Source organism: Muntiacus reevesi, chromosome 10 (assembly GCF_963930625.1).
Source record: "Muntiacus reevesi chromosome 10, mMunRee1.1, whole genome shotgun sequence".
Classification (NCBI taxonomy): Eukaryota; Metazoa; Chordata; class Mammalia; order Artiodactyla; family Cervidae; genus Muntiacus; species Muntiacus reevesi.
The window spans coordinates 79,430,389-79,456,174 of record NC_089258.1 but is presented as its reverse complement, the minus strand read 5'-3'; the positions used below and the strand labels follow the sequence as shown (position 1 = coordinate 79,456,174).

At 44.7% G+C, this 25,786-nt stretch overlaps 1 protein-coding gene across 9 annotated transcripts in view; it reads right to left on the bottom strand.

Annotated features, from left to right (window-relative positions):
• PSD3 (pleckstrin and Sec7 domain containing 3) overlaps positions 1-25,786 on the bottom strand; it is a 475,326-nt gene that overhangs the window by 38,610 nt on the left and 410,930 nt on the right. For all 9 annotated transcript variants that reach the window (XR_010658389.1, XM_065901506.1, XM_065901507.1 and 6 more), the window contains 2 exons: positions 5,643-5,800; positions 3,020-3,164 (listed from right to left, as the gene is read on the bottom strand). Coding sequence is in view for 8 of the 9 variants with exons in the window: in XM_065901506.1 (XP_065757578.1) it covers positions 3,020-3,164; positions 5,643-5,800 (303 nt within the window). In the remaining variant the exon portion in view is untranslated. The remainder of the gene's footprint in view (positions 1-3,019; positions 3,165-5,642; positions 5,801-25,786) is intronic.

The following is a 25,786-nucleotide window of genomic DNA, read 5'->3' as shown; positions in this document are numbered from 1 at the left end:
ACTGAACTGAACTGAACCTGTGTAATGTGGTTTACTGTTTATATTAAGTACCCAAAATTAAAGTGGGGAAATGCATTTGGTTTGAGAGCTCATATTTTAGTTGGGTGGATGAAGAAGTCTGGCCAATAAGCAGTAAAGCCTTCCTTTTCTCTTAGAGTATTTATTCTCCTTGAAAATTAAATGCCATTTTGCCTTGTAGAGTGAGCTGTTTGGTCCTTCCTATTTCTAACAGTCTTTCTGGTAGTTAGTCCATGAAGCAGACAACAATAGCAGTGCTTACGTGGGGCGCATCAGCCAAACCAAGTCAATAAACACGATGAGTTTACAGAAACGAGAGTCTCTCCTGACTCCTTACCACGTCTCCTCTGCTCCCTCGCCAGCCTATCTCCATGCACTTGGACAGGACCCCACACATCCCTCCTCCACATCCTCACTGCCTTCATTCCCCCGAGGGCGCCCACCGTGGCCACTCCAACCAGCACCCCGGAGGCTGCTCTCGCCGCAGGAGCCAGGCACCTCCTGGCACGCCACTGGAGACCTTTTTTGTCCTGTTTGTACCTGATCTTTTCCCCCTTCTCTTGGCCTAACATTTTCCCTGTGTTTTCCTTGACTAACTCAAAAACTATTGTTCCTCAAGTATCTGTTTGGCTCTACTTAAAAAGAGAGAAAGGACACAGCAAAGGACTCTGGAAAGAAGCATCAAGAGGGAAGCAGGAGACGAGGGGTTACCCAAAGCCAGAGGGGACACCACGGTGCCCAGAGCCCACACCCAAGGACAGCCCTGCTCCTCACTTCACGGAGCAAACGGGACCCTCAGGAGGTCCCAAACCCTCCCACGTCTGTCCATCTCCTCTTTAACTCACTCATTTTTCCTCTTTCTATTGAAAGCACCTTTTGCTTATAGTAGTTTTCTCCTCTGATACTTCCTTCCTATTGTAAAAAAAAAAAAAAAAAAATTTGAAGCACAGATTTGATCATGTTAATTCCCTGCTTAGACTACTTTCCTAAGGATGCTGGGAACTGGTGAGGCATCCAAAATCCTCCAGGTGACAAAATGAGACCTTTCATCACTTGGCCTTTGCTCAGCACCAGATGCAGAGGCTTCCCTGGTGTCTCAGCAGGTAGCAGAATCTGCCTACTGTGCAGGAGACGCAAGAGGCGGGGGTTTACACGGAGTGAAATAAGTCAGACAGAAAAACACCAATACAGTACATAAACGCATGTATATGGAATTTAGAAAGATGGTAACAATGACCCTATATAAGAGACAGCAAAAGAGATCCAGATGTAAAGAACAGACTTTGGACTCTATGGGAGAAGGCAAGGGTGGGAGGATTTGAGAGAGTACATTGAAATATGTATATTACCATACGTGAAACAGATCGCCAGTCCAGGTTCGATGCATGAGACAGGGCGCTCGGGGCTGGTGCACTGGGATGACCCAGCGGGATGGGGTGGGGAGGGAGGTGGGAGGGGGGTTCAGGATGGGGAACTCATGTACACCCATGGCTGATTCATGTCAATGTATGGCAAAAACCACCACAATATTGTAAAGTAATTAGCCTCCAGTTAAAATAAATTAATTAATTAAAAAAAAAGAGGTGGGGGTTTGATACCTGGGTTGGGAAGATCCCCTGGAGGAGGGCATGGCAACCCACTCCAGTGTTCTCGCCTGGAGACCGCCATGGATAGAGGAGCCTGGCGGGCTGCAGTCCATGGTGCTGCAGAGTCAGACAGGACTGAAGCGACTGAGCATGTGCACTCACACACAGCTCCACAGGGGGATGTTTCCCGCCTTTCACAACACCGTGTACTCGAGTCGCACCCGATGAGGGGTGCGTGGCTCCGACATCAGCGCCGCCTCCTCTCCCTTCTGGCCTCACTCTGCTAGGCGGCCCCCTTTCCCACGCCCCTCCTGCCGCCCAGTCTGTGAGCGTCTCCCGCGCCCCCAAAGCCAGGCCCTGTCCGGAGCCTGCACGGTCCTCTGGGCTCAGCCCACATGTGCCTCTGATCAAACTGTGTTACAATTCCTACAATTACAAATCCAAAATACCAATTGGATTCTGGAGACTGCCTGGGTTTCATTTGTCTTTCTATTTCCAGAGCCAAAAATAGTCTCTGAGGTACAACAGGCACATGACATGTACGTATTAATAAACGTTCTGCTGATAACCACGATATCGGCTGTGTAGAGGAGCGAGTTAATATCAAGACCTGGTTGATCACAGCCAGATGAAACTCTATTATTGCGCCGATGCGAAATTCGCAAAGCCGTCAGAGTAGCTTCCAAAACCCTTAAGGAGTCAGTGGGAACAGCGGCCCTGCGGACAGGCTTAAAACTGGCGGACACGGCTTGCATGCAGTGTCCTTAGAACAGAGTCATAAGCAGGAAAGGAGCGCCGTAAAATGTGACCTGCAGAAACATCGACCTGGTAAAAGGGGAGCAGCTCAAGTGAACACCCCCAAAGAGAGTTCTCGCAGGCTCTGTCTGCATTCTCTGGGAAAACCGCCGGGGTCCACTCAGGTCCTCCCGAGGGTGGGGAGGGTCCTGCCTCGATGCACTGTCAAAGTGGGCCCCTGGGAATGCTTCCAGCATCACACACAGTCTGGGATATGTGAAAAGCTCAACAAAATGAAAAGTTCAATGAATGAATGAATAAAAAGCTAGTTTCCAAGGCAGGCCATCTACCATTAGCCAGGTATTTAAAAAATATGAACTGTTAGGAAAAACAAAACAAAACAAAAATAACAAAAATAAAAGTGAGGCTGGTGTAACTGAGTAGTGAACTAATTTTAGAAATGAATTCAAAATTGTGTGTCCACCCCATCTCGAGTCCGTCGTGTCTGCTCCCCACACGAGGTGTAGAGGCCCCGGGCACGCTGCCCTCTGCCCCCTTGACAACAAGGCCCTTCGGGGCGAGGTCGCATCCTTGCCCCCAGAATATGGGGCATTATTCAAGTACAAACAGTAAGACTACAAAGTGTGAGAGGAGAAAGTGTAAAGACCAAAATACCTTACCTGAGACAACTTTGTCGTGGTGGCAGGCAGCAGTGGGCGACTAAACTTCTTCTGAGACCCAATGGCTGCTGGAAACGGTGGTGCCGAAAACACAGCGGCGACGCAGTTAATCTTGTTTATCCATCCCTGCATTTCCTCCGGACTCCTAGGAGACACAGGAACATTTATGTCAGGGTATTTCCACACTGAAGTGCATGACATCCCGCCCATTTCTCACTATTGATCTAAAATGACATAAAATCATTCATTCTTCTTGGGACGAACAATCCCTGGCAAAACTTCACTGGAGAGGAACAGTTTCCACAGCACTCGCCATGGCAACGAAAGGCCTGGAACCTATGATCATCACAGAGTAGGACTGTGACTGCCCCCCGAGGATATAGAGGAAACAAAGCAAAATCACCCCACAGTGAGTATTCACTAAACCCCCGACCTTCTATTTGATGCTGATACTAGGATAGTCCGAAATTAATTTAAAAACTAACTCATCTGTTCTAATCACTTAATTTGATTTTAAAATGCAACTGAGGGATAAACTGATAGAGGGAATATAAAGAGGTATACACACCCACTTTGGAAAGTAACATGGACAATTTCTTGCAAAATTAACTATAAATTTATCAGCAATTCTACTCCTAGGTATATATTTACTCAAGGGAAATAAAAACACATAGGCACCAAGAGACTTGTATGTGCATATTCACAGGAGCATTATTTATAAGCGTCAAAAAGGAGAAATACTCTAAATGTCCACCACCTAGTGAAGGAATAAACACAGTGAAGCCTGTATCCTTATGAGCATCATTTCCCAGCAGCAGAGGTGTGGAGAGCGGAGACAGGCCACAGTCTGGACGACCCCAGACCTTTATGCGGGGTAACAGAAAAGCCCACATACTCTACGTCTGCAGGTATATGGAAAATCCAGAAAAGGGCGTACAAAGGGAGACCAGTGGTGTCTGGGCCAGGGATAAGAACGGCACAGGGGATCAGTCTCTGTAGGGTGATGGAAGTGTTCTAAAGCTGGACAGGGTTGCCCGATTCTGCAAATTCACTAAACGTCACTGTGAACTTAGAAGTTGTGAGGTGCAGCTCGATAGGACACAAACATATCCACCTGACAGGGTGTGGAAATCTCCTGAGGTCAGCGTCACACCGTGAACGTGTACGTCATGTTTGTGGAGCCCGGCGCTGACAGCGCTTGTGAACTCGTCAATGAATGGAAGAAACAGATCCCAACTAGGTGAGATACCCGCCAGCTATACAATCAATACAAAGATGGACAAAAAGTCAGCCCATCTAAAAACCCCTTTCTGCACGATTCCCTGAAAGCAATCACGCTGAGCTGACAGCACACCGGGGGTCTCCCTCACTGTGCCCCACACGCTTCTCTTTCATCGGACTCAATTCTGCATCAGTTATATTTGGAGTAACCAGATCTCCTGAGTTATCATATCCGGCACTTTTAGACATTTAAAAACAATAATGCTGGGGAACAGAATAATTTGAAGGACTTTTATGACTAATAGCCGTAATTATGCATCTGGCTGTGGTTCCCTTGGGTGTTAACTGTCTTACTCCCACACTAAAAATATCCTGTGTAACTGGGGTTTCCTTACAACTTCCTCCTCACCGGATGTCAGCAGTTTTACACCTTTGCAAGCTCAGCATCCACAGACTGCCAGAGAACCTGTTCTTGCTCTCATTCCCCTTTCTCATCTTCCACTGTTGTCATCAACAAGCACGCAGACACCCATGTTTACTATCTTGACGTCAAATGTCACGCCAGTGCCAAATGCGGTCGCCTGGCAGGGCTGGGTTGAGAGTGGTTCTGAAGTCAAGCTCAGGCTGTCAAAGGCATGCCGTGAGTAATTAACAGCGCCTGCCACGGACACCGATGTGACGTGTGCGACTCAACTGCCTCTTCTAGAGGCTCAGTTCTAAAACCCCAAAGTTTCTCACTTCACAAATCCAGAATTCTCCACGTGGAGTGTTCCAGCCCTCATCTGAAGGCTGTCACGGACTCCTTACTACATAGGCAATCCACCCTGCTTCCGTGCCCACAGTATGATTTTATCTTTACCCTCTAGTTTAATCACACTCTCTTAGAGCTCAGAAGGAGTGAGGAGAGGGAGAGAAGGAAATGAAATCCACACTCACTGCACGGCCTCTGTGCGCCAGGCGCCGTGTCGGGGCTCTGGGCACACCTGATCTCACGTGCTTCTCACAGCGCCCTGTGAGACGCGCGCGAGGGACACGCCGAGGCTCACAGAGGCTAAACTGCGGCCATGACAACGAGTTAGGCGACGGTCGGGACTGAGTCCTGGTCTCCTGACTCACTGTGACGGGACTTGCACTGAACCCCTGGTCTCCTTTATGAGGATGTTACATTCCAGAGCTGGTAAGGGGCTGACAGAGGGTCACAGGGCAGCTCCAAGGAAACAGAAAGCTTGCCCCAGGGTTTCCACTTCTTAGTCTAGTTTCCTTAGATCGTTTGTCTCCCTATTGTGGCCAGTTGATGACTTTGACTCAGCAAGTGTACCCTGTAGATCCCAATTCTCTTTCTTGGTGTAAAGTGGTGCTCTGCAAACTAAAAACCCAAACCAAACCAGCCAATGAAACCTACTGGGCTTGAAAAAGCAAGACCCTCCAGTCAGCCGTCTTCAGCTTGAGCACGTTGGGCTTCTTCTCATAGTCGGTGGCCTGGGAAGCCAGCGCGTGGTGCACGCTCACGGCGTTTTTCAGGTCCTCCTCTGACAGGGCCTTCTCTGGCTTATATTCGTCCTGTAGGCGGACATGAAGAAAGCAAAGACATGCTCAGACTTCATCTTCTCTTCTCTTTTTAAAACCGATTAACTACAAGAAAAAGTTTGGAAAGTCCATGAAGGCGCATGAAAATACTGAAGTGAATGGCAGGTAAAAACAACTCTGTGCTACTTCATTAATGTCACCAAACATCCTGTTCTTTGAAAAGCATTCTCAGAATGAGAAAATACACATTATACCAAAGGTTCACTTTTGCAAAAGCTGATATATAATAATTAAAGAGCTAAGGAAGGTCAGTGATAAAATATCTATCATACATGTTTTACAGTGATTTGAAATGAAGCGAGGTCTCATAGGGTGATTTGGTTTCAGAGACAAATGGACACCCATCAGAAGTGAACTGACGGTGAAAACTGGGCCACTGTCTGCTCTAAAGACTCCACATTTTCCTGCTACTTTCTTTTGAGGCTAATAATATAAAGGAAAAAATGAACAGTAAAATGAAATAATTTCTCCAGCTGTACTCTGAAAGAAAAAAGGAAAAATCAGCTTAATTTTAAGTTAGGAGAAAGATTAGTTCTATTGTCATAAATTTGAAAAATGAGTAAAATTACATTAAAAAGGAGGGTGTCATGGATAGATCCAATTTTATCTTCGAGCATGATCCAGACACAATTCATAGAATTTACAAAGGTTCTTTTTGTATAGCTTCCCCCTACACATAACTAAAAAAAAAAAAAAAAAAAATCCCAACTAGTAGGAAAATGTGATATTATTATTGTTCTATTATTATTGTATTGAGTCATTTCCATGGGTCCATAAGAATAAAAAAGACCTGAAAACCAATGTAAGTATAGTAGACATTACAAACTGTTATAGGAGACAGTTTTTACTATTAAGTTCCTCTCTCCGCTTCCCATATTTTATAATATCATGCATGATGCTATAAACGTGCACTTCTTCTATAAAGAACACATACTCCTCACCTTCTAATTAGTAGCAAAAGCCTTTTAGTAGTAAAAGGAAGACTTGGTCTATTCTATTATCAGTTTCATTTTACACATTTTCAAAAAAATCGTTATCCTCTCCCATATCTCTTCCTCCCTTCCCTGTGGCCCCAGCACAGACCAAGCTATCCAGAGGTACTCTTGCCATCAGTTCAAAGAGAGTCGGAAAGAGACAGCTGCTGATGTCCCTGACAGCGCTGAGGCCACGGGGAAGAACCTAAGACACTCAGTTCATACCAACAGGAAAATCACACAGTTTATAACACCAAGTGATAAAATCCCTACTCTAAGATCGCCACAATGCTGTTTTATTAAGCCTCGGAGATTAAGAACTCATTAAGTTTCATTTTCTTTGAGAAGGAGTGATATCTTCTTCATAGAGCTGTAGGATGAAATTCCATCAGATCCTATTTTTTAAACTTTAAATAATGTTCAAAGTGGATAGTAAGCACTTAGATGTTACTTGATATAGCTCCTAATAATAATTTTTAGTAGCATATAGCTTGAACTTGTATTTTATAAGGACAAACTTGTGAGTATCAAACTTTCTGCTTACATACCCTGTAAACGCACATTCGTAACCACCTTTATCGTATTTCCTCTTTACACAGAGGAATCATGCTTAGGGTTGATCCTGTACTCCAGATCAACCTCCACCAAACCCCTCCTAGGATCTTACTTCCCTGGTTATTATCTTTCCACTATATTTTAAATCCTTGTTTTGTCTATGGGCTTCCTCCCCACAGCCTATAAACACACTCAGGGTCTCTCTTATATTTGTAAGATAATAGTCCCTCCTGAATATCACTTCCTCCTCTAGCCGTCACCTCTCTTTTTCCTTTATATACAACTAGTCAGGAGTCCACATGAACTATTTTTATACATTAATTTCCAGTTTACACTTTAACCCACTGGAGCCTGGAGTCCATTTCCACACTTCCCTGAATCTGCTCTAGCAAAGGTCATCACTGACCTCCTGACTGCAAAATTTAATATAGTCTTTACAGCTTTCAACTCACAGCAACCAAGGAAGTCAGCAGTTCTCCTGAAATTCTTCACAGCTTCTCCTCCCACTTCTCTCCCGCGCCTCTCCCCCTCTCTGACCATGGCTCCGGCATCTCCTCACCAGCCTGTCCACCAAGCGTCCGCTCTGCCGCTGGCCTTTGTTCTTTCTCGTCCCGGAGGCGCCCCCTGGAATGACCACATCTGCAGACGACCCTAGAACGTCGTGTGGCAGATGGAGCTGAAAATCCACACAAGACCTGCCTCCCGTTGATGCAGTTCCTTCCCATCTTCCGCCCCTCTGTGTCCACGGTTCCATGTTAGCGAATTCAGTCTCCCGTGAATCACACAGTAGGTAGTGCTCACGGCTGAAAAATCCGCCAATAACTGAACCTGCGCAGCTCAAACTTGCAGTCTTCAGAGTTAAACTCTACTCTTGGCAGTGCAGGTCCTATCTATATCACAATGCCTGACATACTGCTGCGGACGAATAGGAAAAGAACGACCAGCCCTTAGCCATTAGCACTGGGTGACTTGGACCTTTGGAGCAACTATACATATCCTGGAGCATATTCTCTCTGACCTCATTCTTCAAGCTTAAAACCAAGCTTAAAGGATGATGTTCCTGGAATACTCTAAAAGTGCTAGGAGTTTTAAAATGAACATTTATTACCGCTGTAAATAGAAGCGAACAGTAATTATCCACTTGGGAGAACCGCACCACGGTTTCTGAAGAGGACCCTACTCTCAGGCAGTTTCCTAAACCCTCAGTCTCTAATACTGGAAGGAAAATCCTGCACAGGACAGAAATGGAAGATAAGCTCTATTTAATGAGGATGAAACCAAAGTCTAGGAATTTTAAGTCTAACATGGGCTTCCACTCTTTTAGTTAATGGTAATATCATTTTATCATTTAAAAAAAACCACAAAATACAAACAAAACACGTTTGGCGTTCTGAATTCCTACTAGAGAATGTACCTCCAAGTCCATACAAAATGAAAATGCAGGGTAGACTGGAAAAGTTAGAACTGACAACTGAATAAAAAGAAGAGACTTTATTCTGCAGAGCTCATTCTGACATCTTTATTTTTCACGGCTTAAAGTTGAAGATGGTGTTTAATGATGGTATTGGGAAAGAAGAAATAAAGGAAAAATTATCGTAATCAAACCATTTCAAACCTAAGACTCTTGGTTATGCAAACTAAATGAGGAAAGAGAGCAAGATAAATTCAATCAAGAAATTTTCTATAAAAAAAGAAAATGCTCTATGACACCTAATAATTACTAGCTATTTTCTCAAACAAATGAAGGGTGAAAATGATGCCTAAAAACACATTACTCTCCCCTGTGTCCACTGCAATCCACATCTTTTATCCAGGATGACTCACTGGAGCTCTCTACCTCCCTGATGAGCACCAAGCATGTGATTTCACAATGCTGTTTATTTAAAATGCATTTAAAGCATGAAACAAAAAGCTTTCTCCTTTCTCTTAAGAAGCTTGTTAATTAAATGTCACGTGAAGTTGGATCATAACACACTAACGCAAAGATCATCTACATGTGTACAAACAATAGGTTGGCGTCAAGTCTGAAAATCTGTATCCTCAGTTGAGTATAAAGTCCAACTTGGAAAGTGACCAAATGTCAATTGCTACTCACCAATGTCAATTAAAAAATGCTCAGATTCCAGTTTACAGAGTATAAGGCACAAGTGCACTACCTCATTAAAACAATTTAAAATAAAGTTGAAATAGCCTTGATTTCCACTGAGAGAATATAGTTGTGAGAGAAGTGAAGACATTCTTGAGAGCCTATGAGGATTTAATAAAAATGTCAGTAATTAAACTGGATCCTAAGCTGTGTATTAATTCTTGATTTTTAAAAAGGCATTACAAACATTTTTCATAATTTGATGATTATCTTTAAAAAAAATTCTGTATATTCCTGGTTAGATGTCATTCTAAAAATTATTCAGCTTCATTTTTCTTTTACCATGGAGCACGCTGTGTTCCCACAAATCTGGAAGGAAGGCGTAACGGGAAATCAAATGAAGGCATGTTTCAGCCCATCACTCAAATAATCAGATATCTGAAAGTCACTTCTTCATAGACCGTTAAGACTGAAAAGAGCTTCAAGGATCATTTCAACTAATTTTCTCATGTTAGATAAGCGATTTTAAAGTCAGAAAAATGTCTTCTATTTCTGTAAGGAGGATTAGGAAATAAGCCACTGAAAGTCAAAGGACTGCATTTGTTCATGTTGGTTTGCTCGGTTCGGCGGACGCTGCGCCGTCTCCACGTTGCGCCGATGAGGACGCGTGGGCCCTAGCAGAGGCCTGGACCTGTCCGCGGGGGACACACGGAGGGCCGCTCACAGACACGGTGGGGCTGGAGGCACTTGGGATGCCCTCTCAGTCGGGTCTCTGACTTCAGGGACACACAGGACGCTTCTAGGACAAATCTGGTGCGTGAACCAGGAAGTGAGGATCTGCCTGTTAATGATCATACAACTGAGCTGGAAGAGCGTTAGAGCAGACAGCCAGCCACGAGCAGACAGCAGCCCTTTGAAAGGGCTTTCCAAGTGGCTCAGAGGTTACAAGTCGGCCCGCAATGCAGGAGATGCAGGTTTGATCCCTGGGTCAGGAAGATTCCCTGGAGAAAGAAATGGCAACACACTCTGGGATTCTTGCCTGGGAAATCCCTTGGACAGAGGACTGTGGTGGGCTACAGCCCACGGGGTCGCAGAAGACTTGGACGAGACTTGGCGACTAAACAACAGCACAGCCCTTTGGAAAAACATACAGGATTTTGTGACTCAGTATCTGAAGAAAATTAAAAGGTTTTAACATTTTTAAAAAGAAGAAACATCTCAGCACCTTCGTTACTCCTTGAAGGTGAAAGCTGCTCAGTCATGTCCAATTCTGTGACCCCATGGACTATACAATCCATGGGCTTCTCCAGGCCAGAATGCTGGAGTGGGTTGCCATTCCCTTCTCCAGGGGAATCTTCCCAACCCAGTGATCGAACCCAGGTCTCCGCATTCCAGGCAGGTTCTTTACCAGCTGAGCCACCAGGGAAATCCAAGAATGCTGAAGTGGGTAGCCTATCCCTTCTCCAGCGGATCTTCCTGACCCAGGGATCGAACTGGGATGTCCTGCATTGCAGGCGGATTCTTTACCAGTTGAGCCACCAGGGAAGCCCATCCTTACTCCTCGAATATTTCTAACTAACACAGTGACCAGGGTTTCCTCTTGGTTCCTGCGAAAGGCTGCACTTGGCACTGTCTGTGACGGTGTGATGTGAGTCCATCATCACCCACCCACCGACGCTGAGTGCAGAGCCCTGGAGACCAAGTCAGTGTTGAATAAGTGTTTCCTGCTATGACTTTCACATGACTGGTGTGGGTGTGATATTTACTGCAAGGAAGGGAGGGAGGCGGGGAGGGAGGCAGGGAGAGAAAGGCACCGCCTGGGCCCCCAGGGAGCAAACGGGAGGAGAGGTTTGCGTTCTGGACCCGTCTCACACTCGAGTGGCTTGGGAAAGGGCACAGAACACTGCAGCCCCTCTTCGTGTGGGCTCGAGCCAACTGATAGGATAAACTAGCTTCTGTTTGCCAGACCCCCCGAACGTGCTTTTAAACAAACCTTCGGCGCACAGCCTGTGCGTCTTGAACTCCAGATTCTATGTGTTTCCAATTGCAATGCCTTTTTATGAATAGACAGTCCTAAAACATTCTGATTATGTTTGAACTATGCCTTATACAGTGGTCACACTGCTTGGCTGAAATGGGTCATTCATCTGACTTATAACTAACAAAAACTCAGATATGATCACGTAACGCCACAAAACCTAGTTAACTTCTGTTTTGCGCACTTCCCATTGTTTCAGAGAATGAGAGAGGGGTCCAGATGGCCCTTCAGGGTGTGACAGGGCACAGAGCCAGCAGTTCCACAGCAAAATAAATAAATAGATGCGCCCTGGGCACCCAGGACAGCTCTTCGCTGTCGGGGTCCCGGTCAGGGTCGGCCAGCTCCTAGCACCTGGGATCAGTCTGGGGGCCTGGTCTCCGAAGCGTCCTTCTGCCTGGCCCAGGCTCACTCTGCACTTGCCACCTGTACTTCAAACACTGCAACAAACAACTCCCTTCCCAATCCAAAACGCTTACATGCAGTTGGAACTAATCTCTCTCTCTCAAGAAATCCAAGGAAACCATGGAAGGTTTTGCATCAAGAACCAAGAGTTTCCAGTATACCAAGACAGGAAACTAAATTTTTAGCTAACCAACACTGTTTTTACATTTGAAAGAGATGCCAAAGGCAAATATATTCTAGTCTGAATATCTGTTTTCTAGACTCTAGAGATAAAAGACATCAGAATATTCTCTAGCGACTTTCCTGGTGGTCCAGTGGTTAACAATCTACCGTGCAATAAAAGAGACAAACAGGTCCAATCTTTGGCTGGGGAACTGAGATCCCACATGTCACAGAGCAACTAAGTCCGCGAGTCACAAGTACTGAGTCTGGGCACTGAAATGAGAGTCCAAGCACCGCAACAGAAGATCCCACACGAGGCAACAAAGACCCCACGGGCCACCGCCAAGACCCGCCGCCGCCAAAGAAAGAAACAAACACCTTTTCTTTTTTAAAAAAGAGCATTCTCCAGAGCCTGCTGTAGAGGATATCATGGTCAAGTAATTCAGAGCCACGCACTCACCAGCCACCCACACCCCTCTCTCTTCACCATTCCATCAATCACCTGATGATTTATTTTAAGGAAAACATAATTCATTTTTGTCACAACCAGACAGGTAACAAAAATACCATCATAAAGCTTACCAAAAAAGACTTGCAAGCAAAGGACAGACCTAGGGGGGTCAGACACAGAGCCCTTGACTGAAACCCACAGAGACCTTCTGAAGCTGTGTGACAGCAAAGACGATCTCAGCGTGTGACCGGCAGATGCCTCAGTCCTGGGTAACAGACGGTAGAAAGCTGATACCTGTATGTCGACAAGCGATGGATCTTTCCCACCCAAAATTTCATCATTTTGTCATCAATCCACAGCAATTTCAAAATTTCAAAGCATATATGAACTGTTATATTAAAATGATATTAGACTCCTCTGCTGTGAACACTTCATATTTCAATAAAAATAAATAGCTCTCCATTGGGTAATACATTGCCCAAGCCTGGTCTCAGGGGCACTGTGAGCACCATAACCAAACACGGGCAGGAGTGCGTTTCTGCTCAGCTGGAAAACAGACAGAACCACTTGCTTCGCCACAGATGCTGCACTGGGCTCTGCCGGAGAGAAGTTCTAGAAACCGCAGTCCGTTACGCACACAGCTTTTTCCCCTTTTCCCCCGATGCTTTCTCCAACTCACCCATACACTGGGCTGTTACTGTGTCACTTGCCATTCATTGCATAAACCTCTATCACTGTAAGCCCAAGTTCTTTTGGGGGGGTGGACACCAAGCTGGTTTCTCGATCCTCCCAATATGATGTTTTGTAAACGGTTCTGATGACACTACTGCAATTTTCTGTGGGTTTCCTTTTTGCTCGAAAGTCAGAGGCAAACATGATGAGTGGGGGAGGGGAGGGGCCAGAAAGGGAAGGAGGCGGTCATGAGGCTGGCAGGCCGTGTGTAAGCTGGAGAAACAGGACAAGGGCTCGGGGCCACGTCAGGAGCTGTCTGGGGGAAAGAAGGAAAGAAACGGACCTATTTAACTTGCGAGAGAAGAGACCCTGGGGATCCAGGATGTGCAGCACAGGAAGAGGGGTGCCGCGGGGGCATGGAGGTGCGATCAGGGAAGACCCTCCTAGAAGCAGCTGTCTGCACGCTCTCCGCCCGTGCCCTCACTCACCCCCTCCGGCTTCCCAGCCCGCCACTCCACTGGAACTCCCTCGTCCCTGGATTCTAGAGTGACTTTCCAATCCCTACCTTAGGTCACCTCTTTCCAGCCCTGAGGTCTGGGCAGCGCCCCCTCCCCCCACCTCTCTCTCCTCCCGCCGCCCCCCACTGCCCCCCTGGGTCCGGTCACACTGCCTGGACCCTCTCACGGTCCCTCTCTCGCAGGCACACACGAAAGGTCTGTGTCCCACTGTTCTCCCCGCTTTCCATGCTCTGAGTGACATCACCTCCCTTGCGTGTATTTTTTTTGGAGGACTCTCCAGATCCCCTCCCGGCTCCTGATCTGCATATCCATAACTGTGTCAGATCGCTGATTTCAGCACCAGGAACTGAACAGTCCAGTCTGTGCTTCCTACCATAGTTCAAGCTACTCTGGTCTCTATGACTCCGACACCGCCCCCAACCCACACCCCATCCTAGAACCAGACTGATCGTTCTAAAAGGTACATCTGATTGTGTCATGCCCCATTAAAAACCCCTGGATACTCCCACACTGCTCCAAGAGGAAAGCTCAACTCCCAAGCATGGCCTCTGGGGCACCCGCAGCTCCCTGGATGCGCCGTGGCCTCTGACATCTGGGCATCCATACACGTTCCTCCCTGCCTGAATCCTTCACGCCACTAACCTCTACGTGTCTTTTCGGTGAAGGGCTAGACATCAGTTCCTTCGTGAATGTTTCCATGATCTCTGCTCTTCCTGAGTCCCAGTGAACTGCCCGTCCACGGCACATCGCCTTCTTTGTAGCACATACTGAATTGCACTGAAGTGGCTTCTTTTTTGACCACTCTTACTTCTTTTATTAATTTTTTGGTTTTTTTTTTTTTATTGGAGGATAGGTGCTTTACAATGTTGTGATGGCTTCTGCCATACATCAACACCAATCAGCTACAGGTAAACACAAATCCCCTCCCTTCTGAACCCCCTTTCCACCTCCCAGCCCATCCCACCCGTAGTTGTCACAGGGTACCGGGCTGAGCTTCCTGTCACATAGCAAACTCCCACTCACTATCTGTTTACATAGGGTAATATATATATTTCTATACCATTCTCTTTGCAGCACTTTTTACAATGGATAGGACATGGAAGCAACCTAGATGTCCATCAACAGAAGAATGGATCCAGAAACTGTGGTATATACAATGGAATATCACTCAGCTATAAAAAAGAATGCATCCGAGTCAGCCCTAATGAGGTGGATGAACCTAGAGCCTATTATAGTGAAAGAAGCCAGAAAGAGAAAGACAAGTATCATATACTAATGCATATATATGGAATCTAGAAAGATGAGAGTGATGGACTCATCTGCAGGGTGGAGATGGAGACGCAGACAGAGAGAACAGACTGTGGACACAGTGCGGGGAGAAGGGGGGGCGAGCTGAGAGAAGAGCATGAAATGGCTTTTTATTTGCTGACCTTTTCAGACAGAGCGTAAGCTCCTCTAGAGGCTATAATTTGCTCTCAGGCATACATGCAGTGCACAGCGTTCTAGAAAACCACTGCAGTCCTGACCTAAAGATGCACGCGCTACTGGTTTACTTCCTGTGAGGGTCTGAGTCAAGGTGACAGTCTGTCAACCTGAGGTCAGCTGATAGTAGACGCTTGACTTTTAAGTGCCAACCTGGGAATCATGAAATGATTGAAATGCTGACATTTGTATGATTGTTCATGTTTCCTGGTAACAAGAAGGAAGACTGTCTGAAAGTGGGTCTGAATTAGCAAATCTTAAAAGGTTAGTTACACTAGGTACGGAAGATAATTAGAGATAGTCTCTCACATTCCAACAGAGGGGAGGTGGCATCAGGCAAGGGCCATGACGGACAGAGGAGAATCACCGATCCTGACAAGAGCAGGAAGCAGCTCCCGCATACTTGCTGTGTGTTAGCCAAAAGTTAGGGGTTCCTGATGGCTCAAGTGGGAGGGAGTCGGCCTGCCAATGCAGGAAACGTAGGCTTGATCCCTTGTTGGGGAAGATCCCCTGGAGGACGAAATGGCAAACCATTCCAGTATTCTTGCTGGAGGATGCCATGGACAGAGGAGCCTGGAGGATTACTGTCCGTGGGGTCGCAGAGAGTCAGACAAGACTGAGCACACACATGAACACTGGGGTGCCTGTGAGATCGGAGTTTAATTGTCAATAAACTGTGGAAGAAAATGAAAATGACAGAAACCCAGTTTACTTGCTAAATATTTGGATTTCTAGATATAGGCCATGAAGTCACAAAGAGTCATACATGTCTTAGCAACTAAACAATAATGAGAAGCCAGACGTTAGTGGAATCTGGTTGATGTGGTAAACGTTAAGAAAAAGTTCTCCAAAATCACTTGTTTTAAACGTCCAGTAGTTGGAAAAGACATATAATAGAGCTATGTGTTTATATAAAAATTGCTCGTTGTTCAGTTGCCAAGTTGTGTGACTCTTTGCAACCTCATGGACTGCAGCATGCCAGGCCTCTCTGTCACCCACCATCTCTCAGAGTTTGCCCAAGTTCATGTCCATTGAATTGGTGATGCCATCCAAACATCTCATCCTCTGTCACCCTCTTCTTCTTCTGTCTTCACTCTTTCCCAGCATCACGGTCTTTTCCAATGACTCAGCTTATACAAGAATAATCTAATGGAAAAAACACTAGCATGGTTTCGGCCACCCTGCAGAAGCCTGAGGAGGCAAACCAACCTCTGAGCCTCAGCTTCTTAATTTAAAAAATGGAGACAGTATCCTCCTATAAAGGTGTAGGGCTCATATATAAAAAGTACCCCCAAAACTACATCATACTAACAAAGCCATGTTATTTCTGGCTGAATGATCACTACAGTAAGTGGGCTCAGTAAGTCTGCCAGTCCCTTCCTGCCTCGACGAGGCGGGATGCTCAGATTTGGGATGACTGTTCCCTTAGATACTATATACAAAGCAATGCCCTGTAAAGATGTGTGTGTTCAGGGGGCATGCAACAGAGAGAGTTGTATGCAAACAGGCAGGGATATGCACCTTAGAGGCATGAGACCTTTGTGAAGCCTTCGGTTTCCCAAGGAGTCACTGAAAGCCTTCATGATGAGCCTGTTTGTGCTGGGACGGGAGGAGGGGAAGCCTGGCCGAGTGGGGGTGGAAGGCTCGGAGCATCTGCCTGGTGCAGGCTCGGCTATGCCTGGCTTTCCTTCTGGTGACTGTGGGTTTTTTTTTTGGGTTGGTGGTGGTTTTTACTACTATTCTCACTCTTAATGAGGAAATACTAATTGGGTAAAAATCATTGGGTCATTTCTTTTTTTTCTTTTCTACATATTTATTTATTTATCTTTGGCTGCGTAGGGCCCCAGTTGCAGCATGCGGGATCTTTCCTTGTAGCTGGTGGGCTCAGTTGCCCCCCCAGCATGTGGGATCTTAGTTCTCCGACCAGGGATTGAACCCACTTCCCCTGCCTTGGGAGGCAGATTCCTAACCACTGGACCATCAGGGAGGTCCCTAGGCTATTTCTTAGCTGAGAAACCTTGATGACAAGTTTTAAGTAACTGATGAGCAATCGATAATGGAATGGGACCCCAAGCCAACCGCCCTGCGGTGGCAGAGGCGACATGCGTCTGTGTGTGGCGTGTACGTCTCAGAGTGGAAGCAGGGTGGGTTTCGATGTCTTCAGGAGACTTATTTGGTTCCTGAAGTTAGGGGAGCAGAGGCCCTGCTTCCTTCGGTCTCACAGCGCTGCCCCCCTCTTTTAGGAGCCACGGTCTGGCAGCCACGGTGGGCGGGGGTCGAGGTGCAGGACCTGCCCAGCTGGGAGAACACGGGGGGCTGGGGAAGGAGTCCCTGGGAACCTCTGATGGGAAGCTCTGATGCTGAGAAATGGATCTGGGCAAGCTGCTAAGGGCTAAGTCACTTCAGTCGTGCCCGACTCTGTGCGACCCTGTCCCTGGGATTCTCCAGGCAAGAACACTGGAGTGGGTTGCCATTTCCTTCTCCAATGCATAAAAGTGAAAAGTGAAAGTGAAGTCGCTCAGTCGTGTCTGACTCTTCGCGACCCCATGGACTGCAGCCTACCAGGCTCCTCCGTCCATGGGATTTTCCAGGCAAGAGTACTATAGTGGGGTGCCACTCCACTAGGCGTGGAAAAAGACGATGGCGGTAGAATGTGTGTGCTGGCGAGACCCTGGAGAACATGCTCCATCCGATTATCTTCACCCCACCCGCCTGGCATGGCCTGACCCCGACCCAGGCTGAGCAAGACTCTGCCACGCTGAACCGAACCAGTCTGGGGCTGGAGGAAAAGTATGCCTCTTTTTCATTATCCTTCATCCAGATAACAGAGAAGTGGCTACAGGCGGTAAGGAGAGGAAGGGGTGAGCTGTCTTCTCAGCTGTGCTTGAATCCCAGGAGGTTATGTGGAAGAGCACCATGCCCTCCCGGGAGCACAGTCACCCAGCGGGGACGAGCTGGCACACAGCGGGACGCTGTCTGGATCCTCTGGGGGCCTGGGGGTGGGGGAGGGCAGCACCCAGCTCACCCTCAAAGGGTCTGACATTCTTCTGGTGGAGAAAACTTCTTCCTTGGTAAAATAGTTCATAAACTGAACTGTGACACCGTTTCTTTCACATTCATGATTCACTAGCTACTTGAAACCTAAGTTTTCATCATATTTCTACTCCTGGCTACCCTCTGTCCAGCCTGTAAATCAAAAGTCAAAAGCTGTTTTGGGACCACCCTGTTGGTCCAGTGGTTCAGACTCTGCCTACCAACGCAGGGGCTGGAGGTTTGGTTCCTGGTGGGCAGGCTAAGATGCTACACGCCCTGAGGCCAAAGAACCAAAACATAAACAGAATACTGAAACAAATTCAATAAAGACTTTTAAATGGCTATGTTAAAAAAGACATCTTAAAAAAGCTGTTTTTGCATTCTCTGACCACGCCAATTCTCCCAAAACTGGTATTTCCCTTTCACTGGTTAAAAATGCACACACACACCCCCTGCCTTTTTCTTTAACCTTGCCTGCCTGGCAAATGCCTGATCATCCTTCAGGTATGGTGGGTTCAAGGTGTGTTAACTCCTCAGGGAGGCACTCTCTGACCTTTGCAAGAGTGGTCAGGGGCCTTATTCAGTGAGACTCTGCATTCCTCCATTAGTTTATACACTATTTGGTGAAGGGTTAATTTCCCTGTTCCTTGTCTTGCTCTGTGGGTTCTGTGTGGCAGAGACTGTATCTTCGTCATCACTGGAAGCCCAGCATTTAGCAGAGTACCAAGCTCTAAACGGCTGTGTGAAGACACAACCCCCAGACTGTATAAACCCCCAGTTACCCGGCAATCATACGACTTTCTTTCTGGGCGGCACCTGCCACCACGTGCTAGCAGGCCAGGACTCCACAAGGTTAAGGATTAGCCAGCGGTGGGACATGAGGAGCCCTTTGCAGGACACACGCTGAATCAGTGCGGAGCCTCCGATGGACTCTATACTCTGGAGGTAATGTAAAGAGGAAGAGGTCTAGGAGCTGGCGCCTGCTGATGCTGGCAGGCAGCTCAGTGTCCGGGGGGCGCCCCGGGGCAGTGGGCAGCAGACAGCTCCCGGTTAGCCTTACAGTGCCTGGCATTTTCAGATGCAGAGGCCCACGGGGTCTTCACATTTGCATAGCCTCTCCTTTTGTTTTTTTTTTTTTTAAATCTTACAAGTTAGGAAGAAACTAATAAAACACCTGAGCAGATATATCCATCCAAGAACCTGGCCTACTGTGATGACGCTTCTACTGGTTGATGAGCTAGGCTCTGGGATCCGTGCAAAGTTCTGGGATAGACATTAGATGACTGCTATGCTGAGACTTTAAACACTCGTCACATTTTTCCAGCCCCTCCTTTTCTTTCAAAGAGCACTCACAACAGCAAGAGGGGAGTCTGGCCTGGATGCAGAACAGGGTGCCCCTTCTCAGGCCACGCTCCATCCGAACACAAAGCAGCAGCCCGAGAGAAACCCACAGCGCCCCCCGCACGTCATGAACAAACGCGTCATTTCCTGCGGGTCCCATTTTCCACTTTACGAAAGGAGACTCACCCAGTTTTCCCCAAGTGCCCGCCTGCCACACTCGAGAGATGCCATAAATATGAAGGTGCAACCTAATTTTGTAGCTTTAATCCAACTGATGTTGACACTTCAGAATTGACAAAGTCAGTCCCTTGTCAACATACAGCCCTTTCTCTTTGATGTCTGAACGAGTCAAACAACTCAATTCCCTTATCCGAGGGAGAGGACAATGAGAAAGGCAGAGCTGTTGACTTGGAAACAGCCTCTCTCTGTGCATCCCCTCTGTCAAAGGCTGAATGCAAGAATGTTTTTCTCTCTTCCCAGGCTCACCCTGGGATGGAGTGGGCGGAAATCCTGTGACTAGGTATTCAATGAAATGATTTTGCCAAAGACAACTCGGCCCCTCATAGAGGTTTTAAAGAAAATGACAAAGTAAGCCAAGAGAATAGGATTGATGCTGGGGAAACAGCTGTGATATGTGAAATTTAATTTCAAAGGGCCATTCCCTGCAGAGGCAAATCTAGCTGAAAGGACCAATGTGGGCCCAGCATGTATACACATGGTGCTTTGGCAAAGGCCAAAGCAGTTGACTTATAAATTAGAAGCTGTGCTGGCTCCATAAGGAAACAAAGACAATCCAAGATATCTGGCCACCTAAGAACATGAATAATCACCTAACATCAAGTCTCCATTTCTCCAGTTGTTTGATCCCTCAAAGTAAAGTGTACATTTTAGAAGGATGTCCCAGATCACTTTCTTTACAATCTTTGGGTTTCAGCTGTCCCCATACCTATCTCTGCAAGGGAACTCAACCATGAAAAGAGCTCTAGTCCAGGGTGAAGTATCCCATAGTCTAACATCCCTTACCTAATCTATCCCAAAAGGAAGAAAACAAGAGGTTTTGTTAACATTAGACATAGTTCTCAATCTAGACATCGGAAAAAAGTGCCTGTAGGAGAGAATTATAATAGTGCCCCTTACAAAGCTGCTCTGGTAGTATGTAAAAGGCTGATATAGGACAGCCAAGGTCCTTTTAAATATTGATCTGGGTGACTCCTGAGAAACAGTGGTCTGAAAAAAGAATAATGCTTTCAATTTTATTATATAGGTCATTACGATAACATTTTGAAATGCTTAAAATGAAAATAAATCACATATGTCCCTCCCCAACACTTCTGTTTCCATCCCAAATAGTTTATTATCTCAGTGGTGCAAATGTGGATGCCCTTGCAGGCTGCCGCCCAATTCAGTATTGCCATTATTTCAAGTGTATTTTCTTCCCCAGTGAAACACAAGTGTGGAAAGGCAGCTTTGGAGTGTGGCAAGTGTGTAAGGGCATGTGTTTGTGCACCGAAAACAAAAACGTAAAACAAATGAGGCCTTTACGTTTAAATAACCAAATGCTAATAATTACTGCAGTGAGGAAAGGCTGTGGTGGGACAGATATTGTCATAAATTACTTTGAGAGATAAAGCTGCTCAGTATTCCTCGAAGTTAATTTAGCAATAGATTTCAATAATCTCAAACAGCTCCCACTCTGTCCCTGTGACCAATGATACTTCTGAGAATCTATTCTTAAGAAATAAACAGAGATGTGTACAGTATATCATTATTTATAACTGTGAAAAGCTGAAATGGGGGTATGTTTGAAAATAGAAAAAATTAAATTATGATAAAGCTATTTAATGGAAAATACTGTAAGCAATCAAGAATGAATGTTTTTGCAAATTCTGTAAACAGAAAAAAGTAAAACCATTTGACTTTTAATTTCATAGTCCTCAGATACTAGACTGACCAAAAAATAAGCTTCTGAAGAACTTTTAATTTTAAAACGTTTCTGTTAATAAGTAGAGTAAAAGAAAAAGTAAATCACTGTCCAAGGATTGTCAAAATGTCCAATCACTTGGACATTGTCCATTCATTGTCTAGGCCCAATCAAAGGAATAAAATAAATCTCCAGAAACTGACCATAAAAAAGAAAGGTATATAATGTATCTGATAAAGCATTAAAAATAACCTTCATAAAGAGTCTCAATTGGCTCAAGAAAATGATGCATGAACAAAAAAATGAGAATATCAACAAAGAAAATATTCTAAAATCTAAAACAGAGATTTTGAGACTAACGCATACAATGACACATTCACTAGAATCACCCTCAGCAGACTTACACACGAAGAAGGAAGCAGTAACTGAGGACAGAAACACTGGGATTATGCAGTCAGAGGAACAGATGGGAAAAAAAAACACAGAAGCGTTTACAGGACACTATCAACTGGACAAGATACCTATTAGCAGAGTCCCAGCAGGAGAAGAGAAAAACTAGCAGGTAGAGAGCTTACTGAAAGAAACAGTGGCCAAATACCTAACAGACCTGAGGAGGAAAATGGACATCCAGACCCAAGAAGTCCAACAGCCTCAAATTAAGACAGCCTCACCCACAGATCTACACAAAGACACATTACAATCAAACTGTCAAGGAAAAAGTGAAGGCAGAATTTTCAAACCAGCAATTAAAGAGAGGCTTGTCATATTCAAGGGAATTCCTTAAGATGTTGGCGGGACTGCTCAGCAGAAGCCCTGCAGATTAGAAGAGGAGGGCAGGGTGACAGCCTGAGAATGCTGGGGGGTGGAAGGGAAGCCTGTAAGCCAAGAACACCGTACCCAGCAAATGCCTCCTTTAAAAGAGAGAGAGAGACGAAGAATTTCCCAGGTAAGCAAAAACCGAGGGAATGTGTCACTGCTAGATCTGACTTACAGAAAGTGTAATGAAAACAAAAGACTTTGAAATGAAAAGAAACGAAACAGCAGCACTGGAAATATAAGAGAGAGAAGATGAAATATAAATCTCACTGGTAGAGGTAAATACATAGAAAAATACAGGATATTGAAATACTCTAGCAGCAGTGAGCAAATCACATCTAACTGTAGCACAAAAGTTAAAATAGGAATGTATAGGAGCAACTATAAACACAAAACTTGCTAGTAGATACACAATATAAAAAGAAATAAATTCACACATCAAGATAAATTATGTGTGAGGAGGGAAAAGAAAAAGTGAAGAGTTCTTACATGTGATTAAAGTTAAGTTGTTATCAGCTTAAAAAGGATGACTTAGAACTCTAACATGTGCTATGTGAGGCTCATGGTAACCACAAAGAGATTACCAACGGATGACACAGGAAAGAAGGTGAGAAGGCAATCAAACTAGGTTTCTATAAAATATCAACAAAACACAAAGGGAGAGAATAACAGAGAAAAAGTGTCAAGAAAGCCACGAAAGAGAAAACAATTTGCAAAATGCAAATAGTAAGTACTTCTGCATCAATAATTACTCTAACTGTAAATGAACTAAATTCCCCAATCAATACAGAGTCTCTGAATGGATTTAAAAGAAAAAAAAAAGACCTAAGTATATGCTGTTTGTAAGACTCACTTTATGCATAAAGGTACATATAGGCTGAAAATTAAGAAATGGAAAAGGATATCCATGCACAATGTAACCAAAAAAGAGTCATACTTATTAGAGACAAAACTGCAAAAAAAGACAAAGAAGGCTATTATATAACGATAAAAGGATCAAATTACCAGGAAGCTGTAATAATTAAAAGTACATGTATACCTAATGCCAGAAGACACAAACATGTGAAGCATATACAGACAGAACTGAAGGGAGAAACTGACAGCAATACAATCATACTGGGGAATTTCAATGCAATCCTCTCAATAATAGCAGAAAATTCAAACATAAGATGAACAAGGAAACAAAGAATAAGATAAACACTGTAGACAAAATGGACCTCAAAGACATATGAAGAACACTCCATCCAGGAGTAGCAGAATACATGTTCTTCCAAAGTGCACATAGAATATTCTCCTGGACAGATTACATCTTAGCTTATAAAACAAGTCTCAACAAATTTAAGACACCTGACATCATACCAAGTGTGTTCTAATCACAACAGGATGAAACTAGAAATTAATAGTTGAAAGAAAACGGCACAATTACAAGTATGTGGAAATTAAACAACATATTCTTGAACAATCAATGGGCCAAAAAAGAAATCATAAGAGAAATCAGAAAATATATTGAGACAAAGGTAAATGAAAATATAACATAACAAAATTTATGAGATTACAGTACAAGCAACTTTATAGATTAAAAAAACAACCTAACTTTACATGTCAAGAAATTTAAAAAAAGAACAAACTAAGCCCAAATTAGTAGAAGGAAGGAAACATTAAGATTAGGGCAAAAAATCAGGCCACCCAGGTCCCACAGCCAGCCACCCTGAGATCCAGCCCCACCACCAGCAGGCTGGCGTCATCCCCAGGACCACCTCCGAGCCCTCCAGCCAGCTGCGCCGGGACCTGGCCACATAAACCAGTAGTTAGGCAGCCGCCACAGAAGGCAGGGCTGGCCGCCAACCAGGCCAGGGGTGGCCTGCCTTCCAGTCCACCCACAGGTCCTGATTTGCGACTAAAGAAGGGCCCAACAGCTCATGGAGCTCTCGCAACGAGAGGGGTATGCTGCTGGGTCCTGAAGGACATCTCCTAAACAAGGCCCTTCCCCACGGTTAAGAAGTGTAACCAACCTACCTAAACACATCGAGAAACATAATTAAAATGGCAAGGATGAAAGAGAGAGGGAGATTCTTAAAGTCAGAGAGAGACAAGCCGCCAGTTATGTATCAAGGAACTCCCATAAGACTATCAGCTGATTTTACATCAGAAACTTTGCAGGCCAGAAGGAAGCGGCATGATATGACTCAAGTAATGGAAGGGGAAAAGAAAACACCCTACAACCAAGAAAAGAAACACCCTACAACCAAGAATATCTTAGGCTGTCATTTAGATTTGAAGGAGGGATAAAGAGTTTACAAATGAGTAAAGTTAAACAGTTTGTCACCACTTAACTGGCTTTACAAGAAATCGTAAAGAGATTTTTCTAAGTGAGAAAAGAAAAATACTACAACTAAAAATATGAGACTTATGAAAGGAAAATTCTCATTGGTAAAAGCAAACAAATAGTAAAGATAGTAGATCAGACAGTTATAAAGCTAGTAGGAATGCTAAAAGAAAAAGTAAAGTCATCTATATCCACAGTAAGTAGTTAAGGGATTCACACATGAAAAGATGTAAAATGATGTCTAAAACATTAAATGTGGTGAGAGGTGACTAAAACTGCAGGGTTGCTGGAATGTATTTAAACCTAAGTGATCATTAACTTAAAATAAACATACACACACACACACAAATACACATGTTTTATATGACCTTCATGGTAACTACAAGGCAGAAATCTGTAACAGATATATGCACACAAAAAAGAAATGACTCTAAACATAACACAAAGGTAGCCATCAAATCACAAGGGAAGAAAGCAAAAGAAGAAAAAGGAACAAAAAAGAAGTACAAGAGATCTCTGAAGCAACAGTATCTGATAAGGAGTTAATATCCCAAATAAATAAAGATTCCATATAACCCAACATCAAAACAAAATAAAACAACAAACTGAATTATGGGCAGAAAATTTAAAAAGATATTTTCCAAAGAAGATATACAGATGGCCAACAGATGGATGAAAAGATGCTCAACATCACTAATCATCAAGGAAATGCAAATCAAGACCACAATGAGATATTACCTCATACCTGTCAGAATGGCTGTAATCCAAAAGACAACAAATATGTGTTGGCAAGGATGTGGAGATGGGAATCCTTGGGCACTGCTAGTGGGAATGTAAACTGGTGCAGCCACATGAAAAACAGTTTAGACATTCCTTAAAATTTAAAAATTAGAACTATCATAAGATCCAGCAATTCCATTTCTGGGTAATTTTCTGAAGAAAACAAAAAGGCCATTTTAAAATGATTCGTACACTTCCAGGTTCACTGCAGCATTATTTACGATAGCCAAGATATGAAAGCAACCTGAATGTTCACTGACAGATGAATGTGGCGTGTATGAAAACATACATGACAGAATATTACTAAGCAAGAGAAGAGAGTGAAATCTTGCCATCTGTGGTAATATGGATGGAGCTCGAGGCTATGATGCTAACTGAAATATTTCAGAAAAAGACAAACGA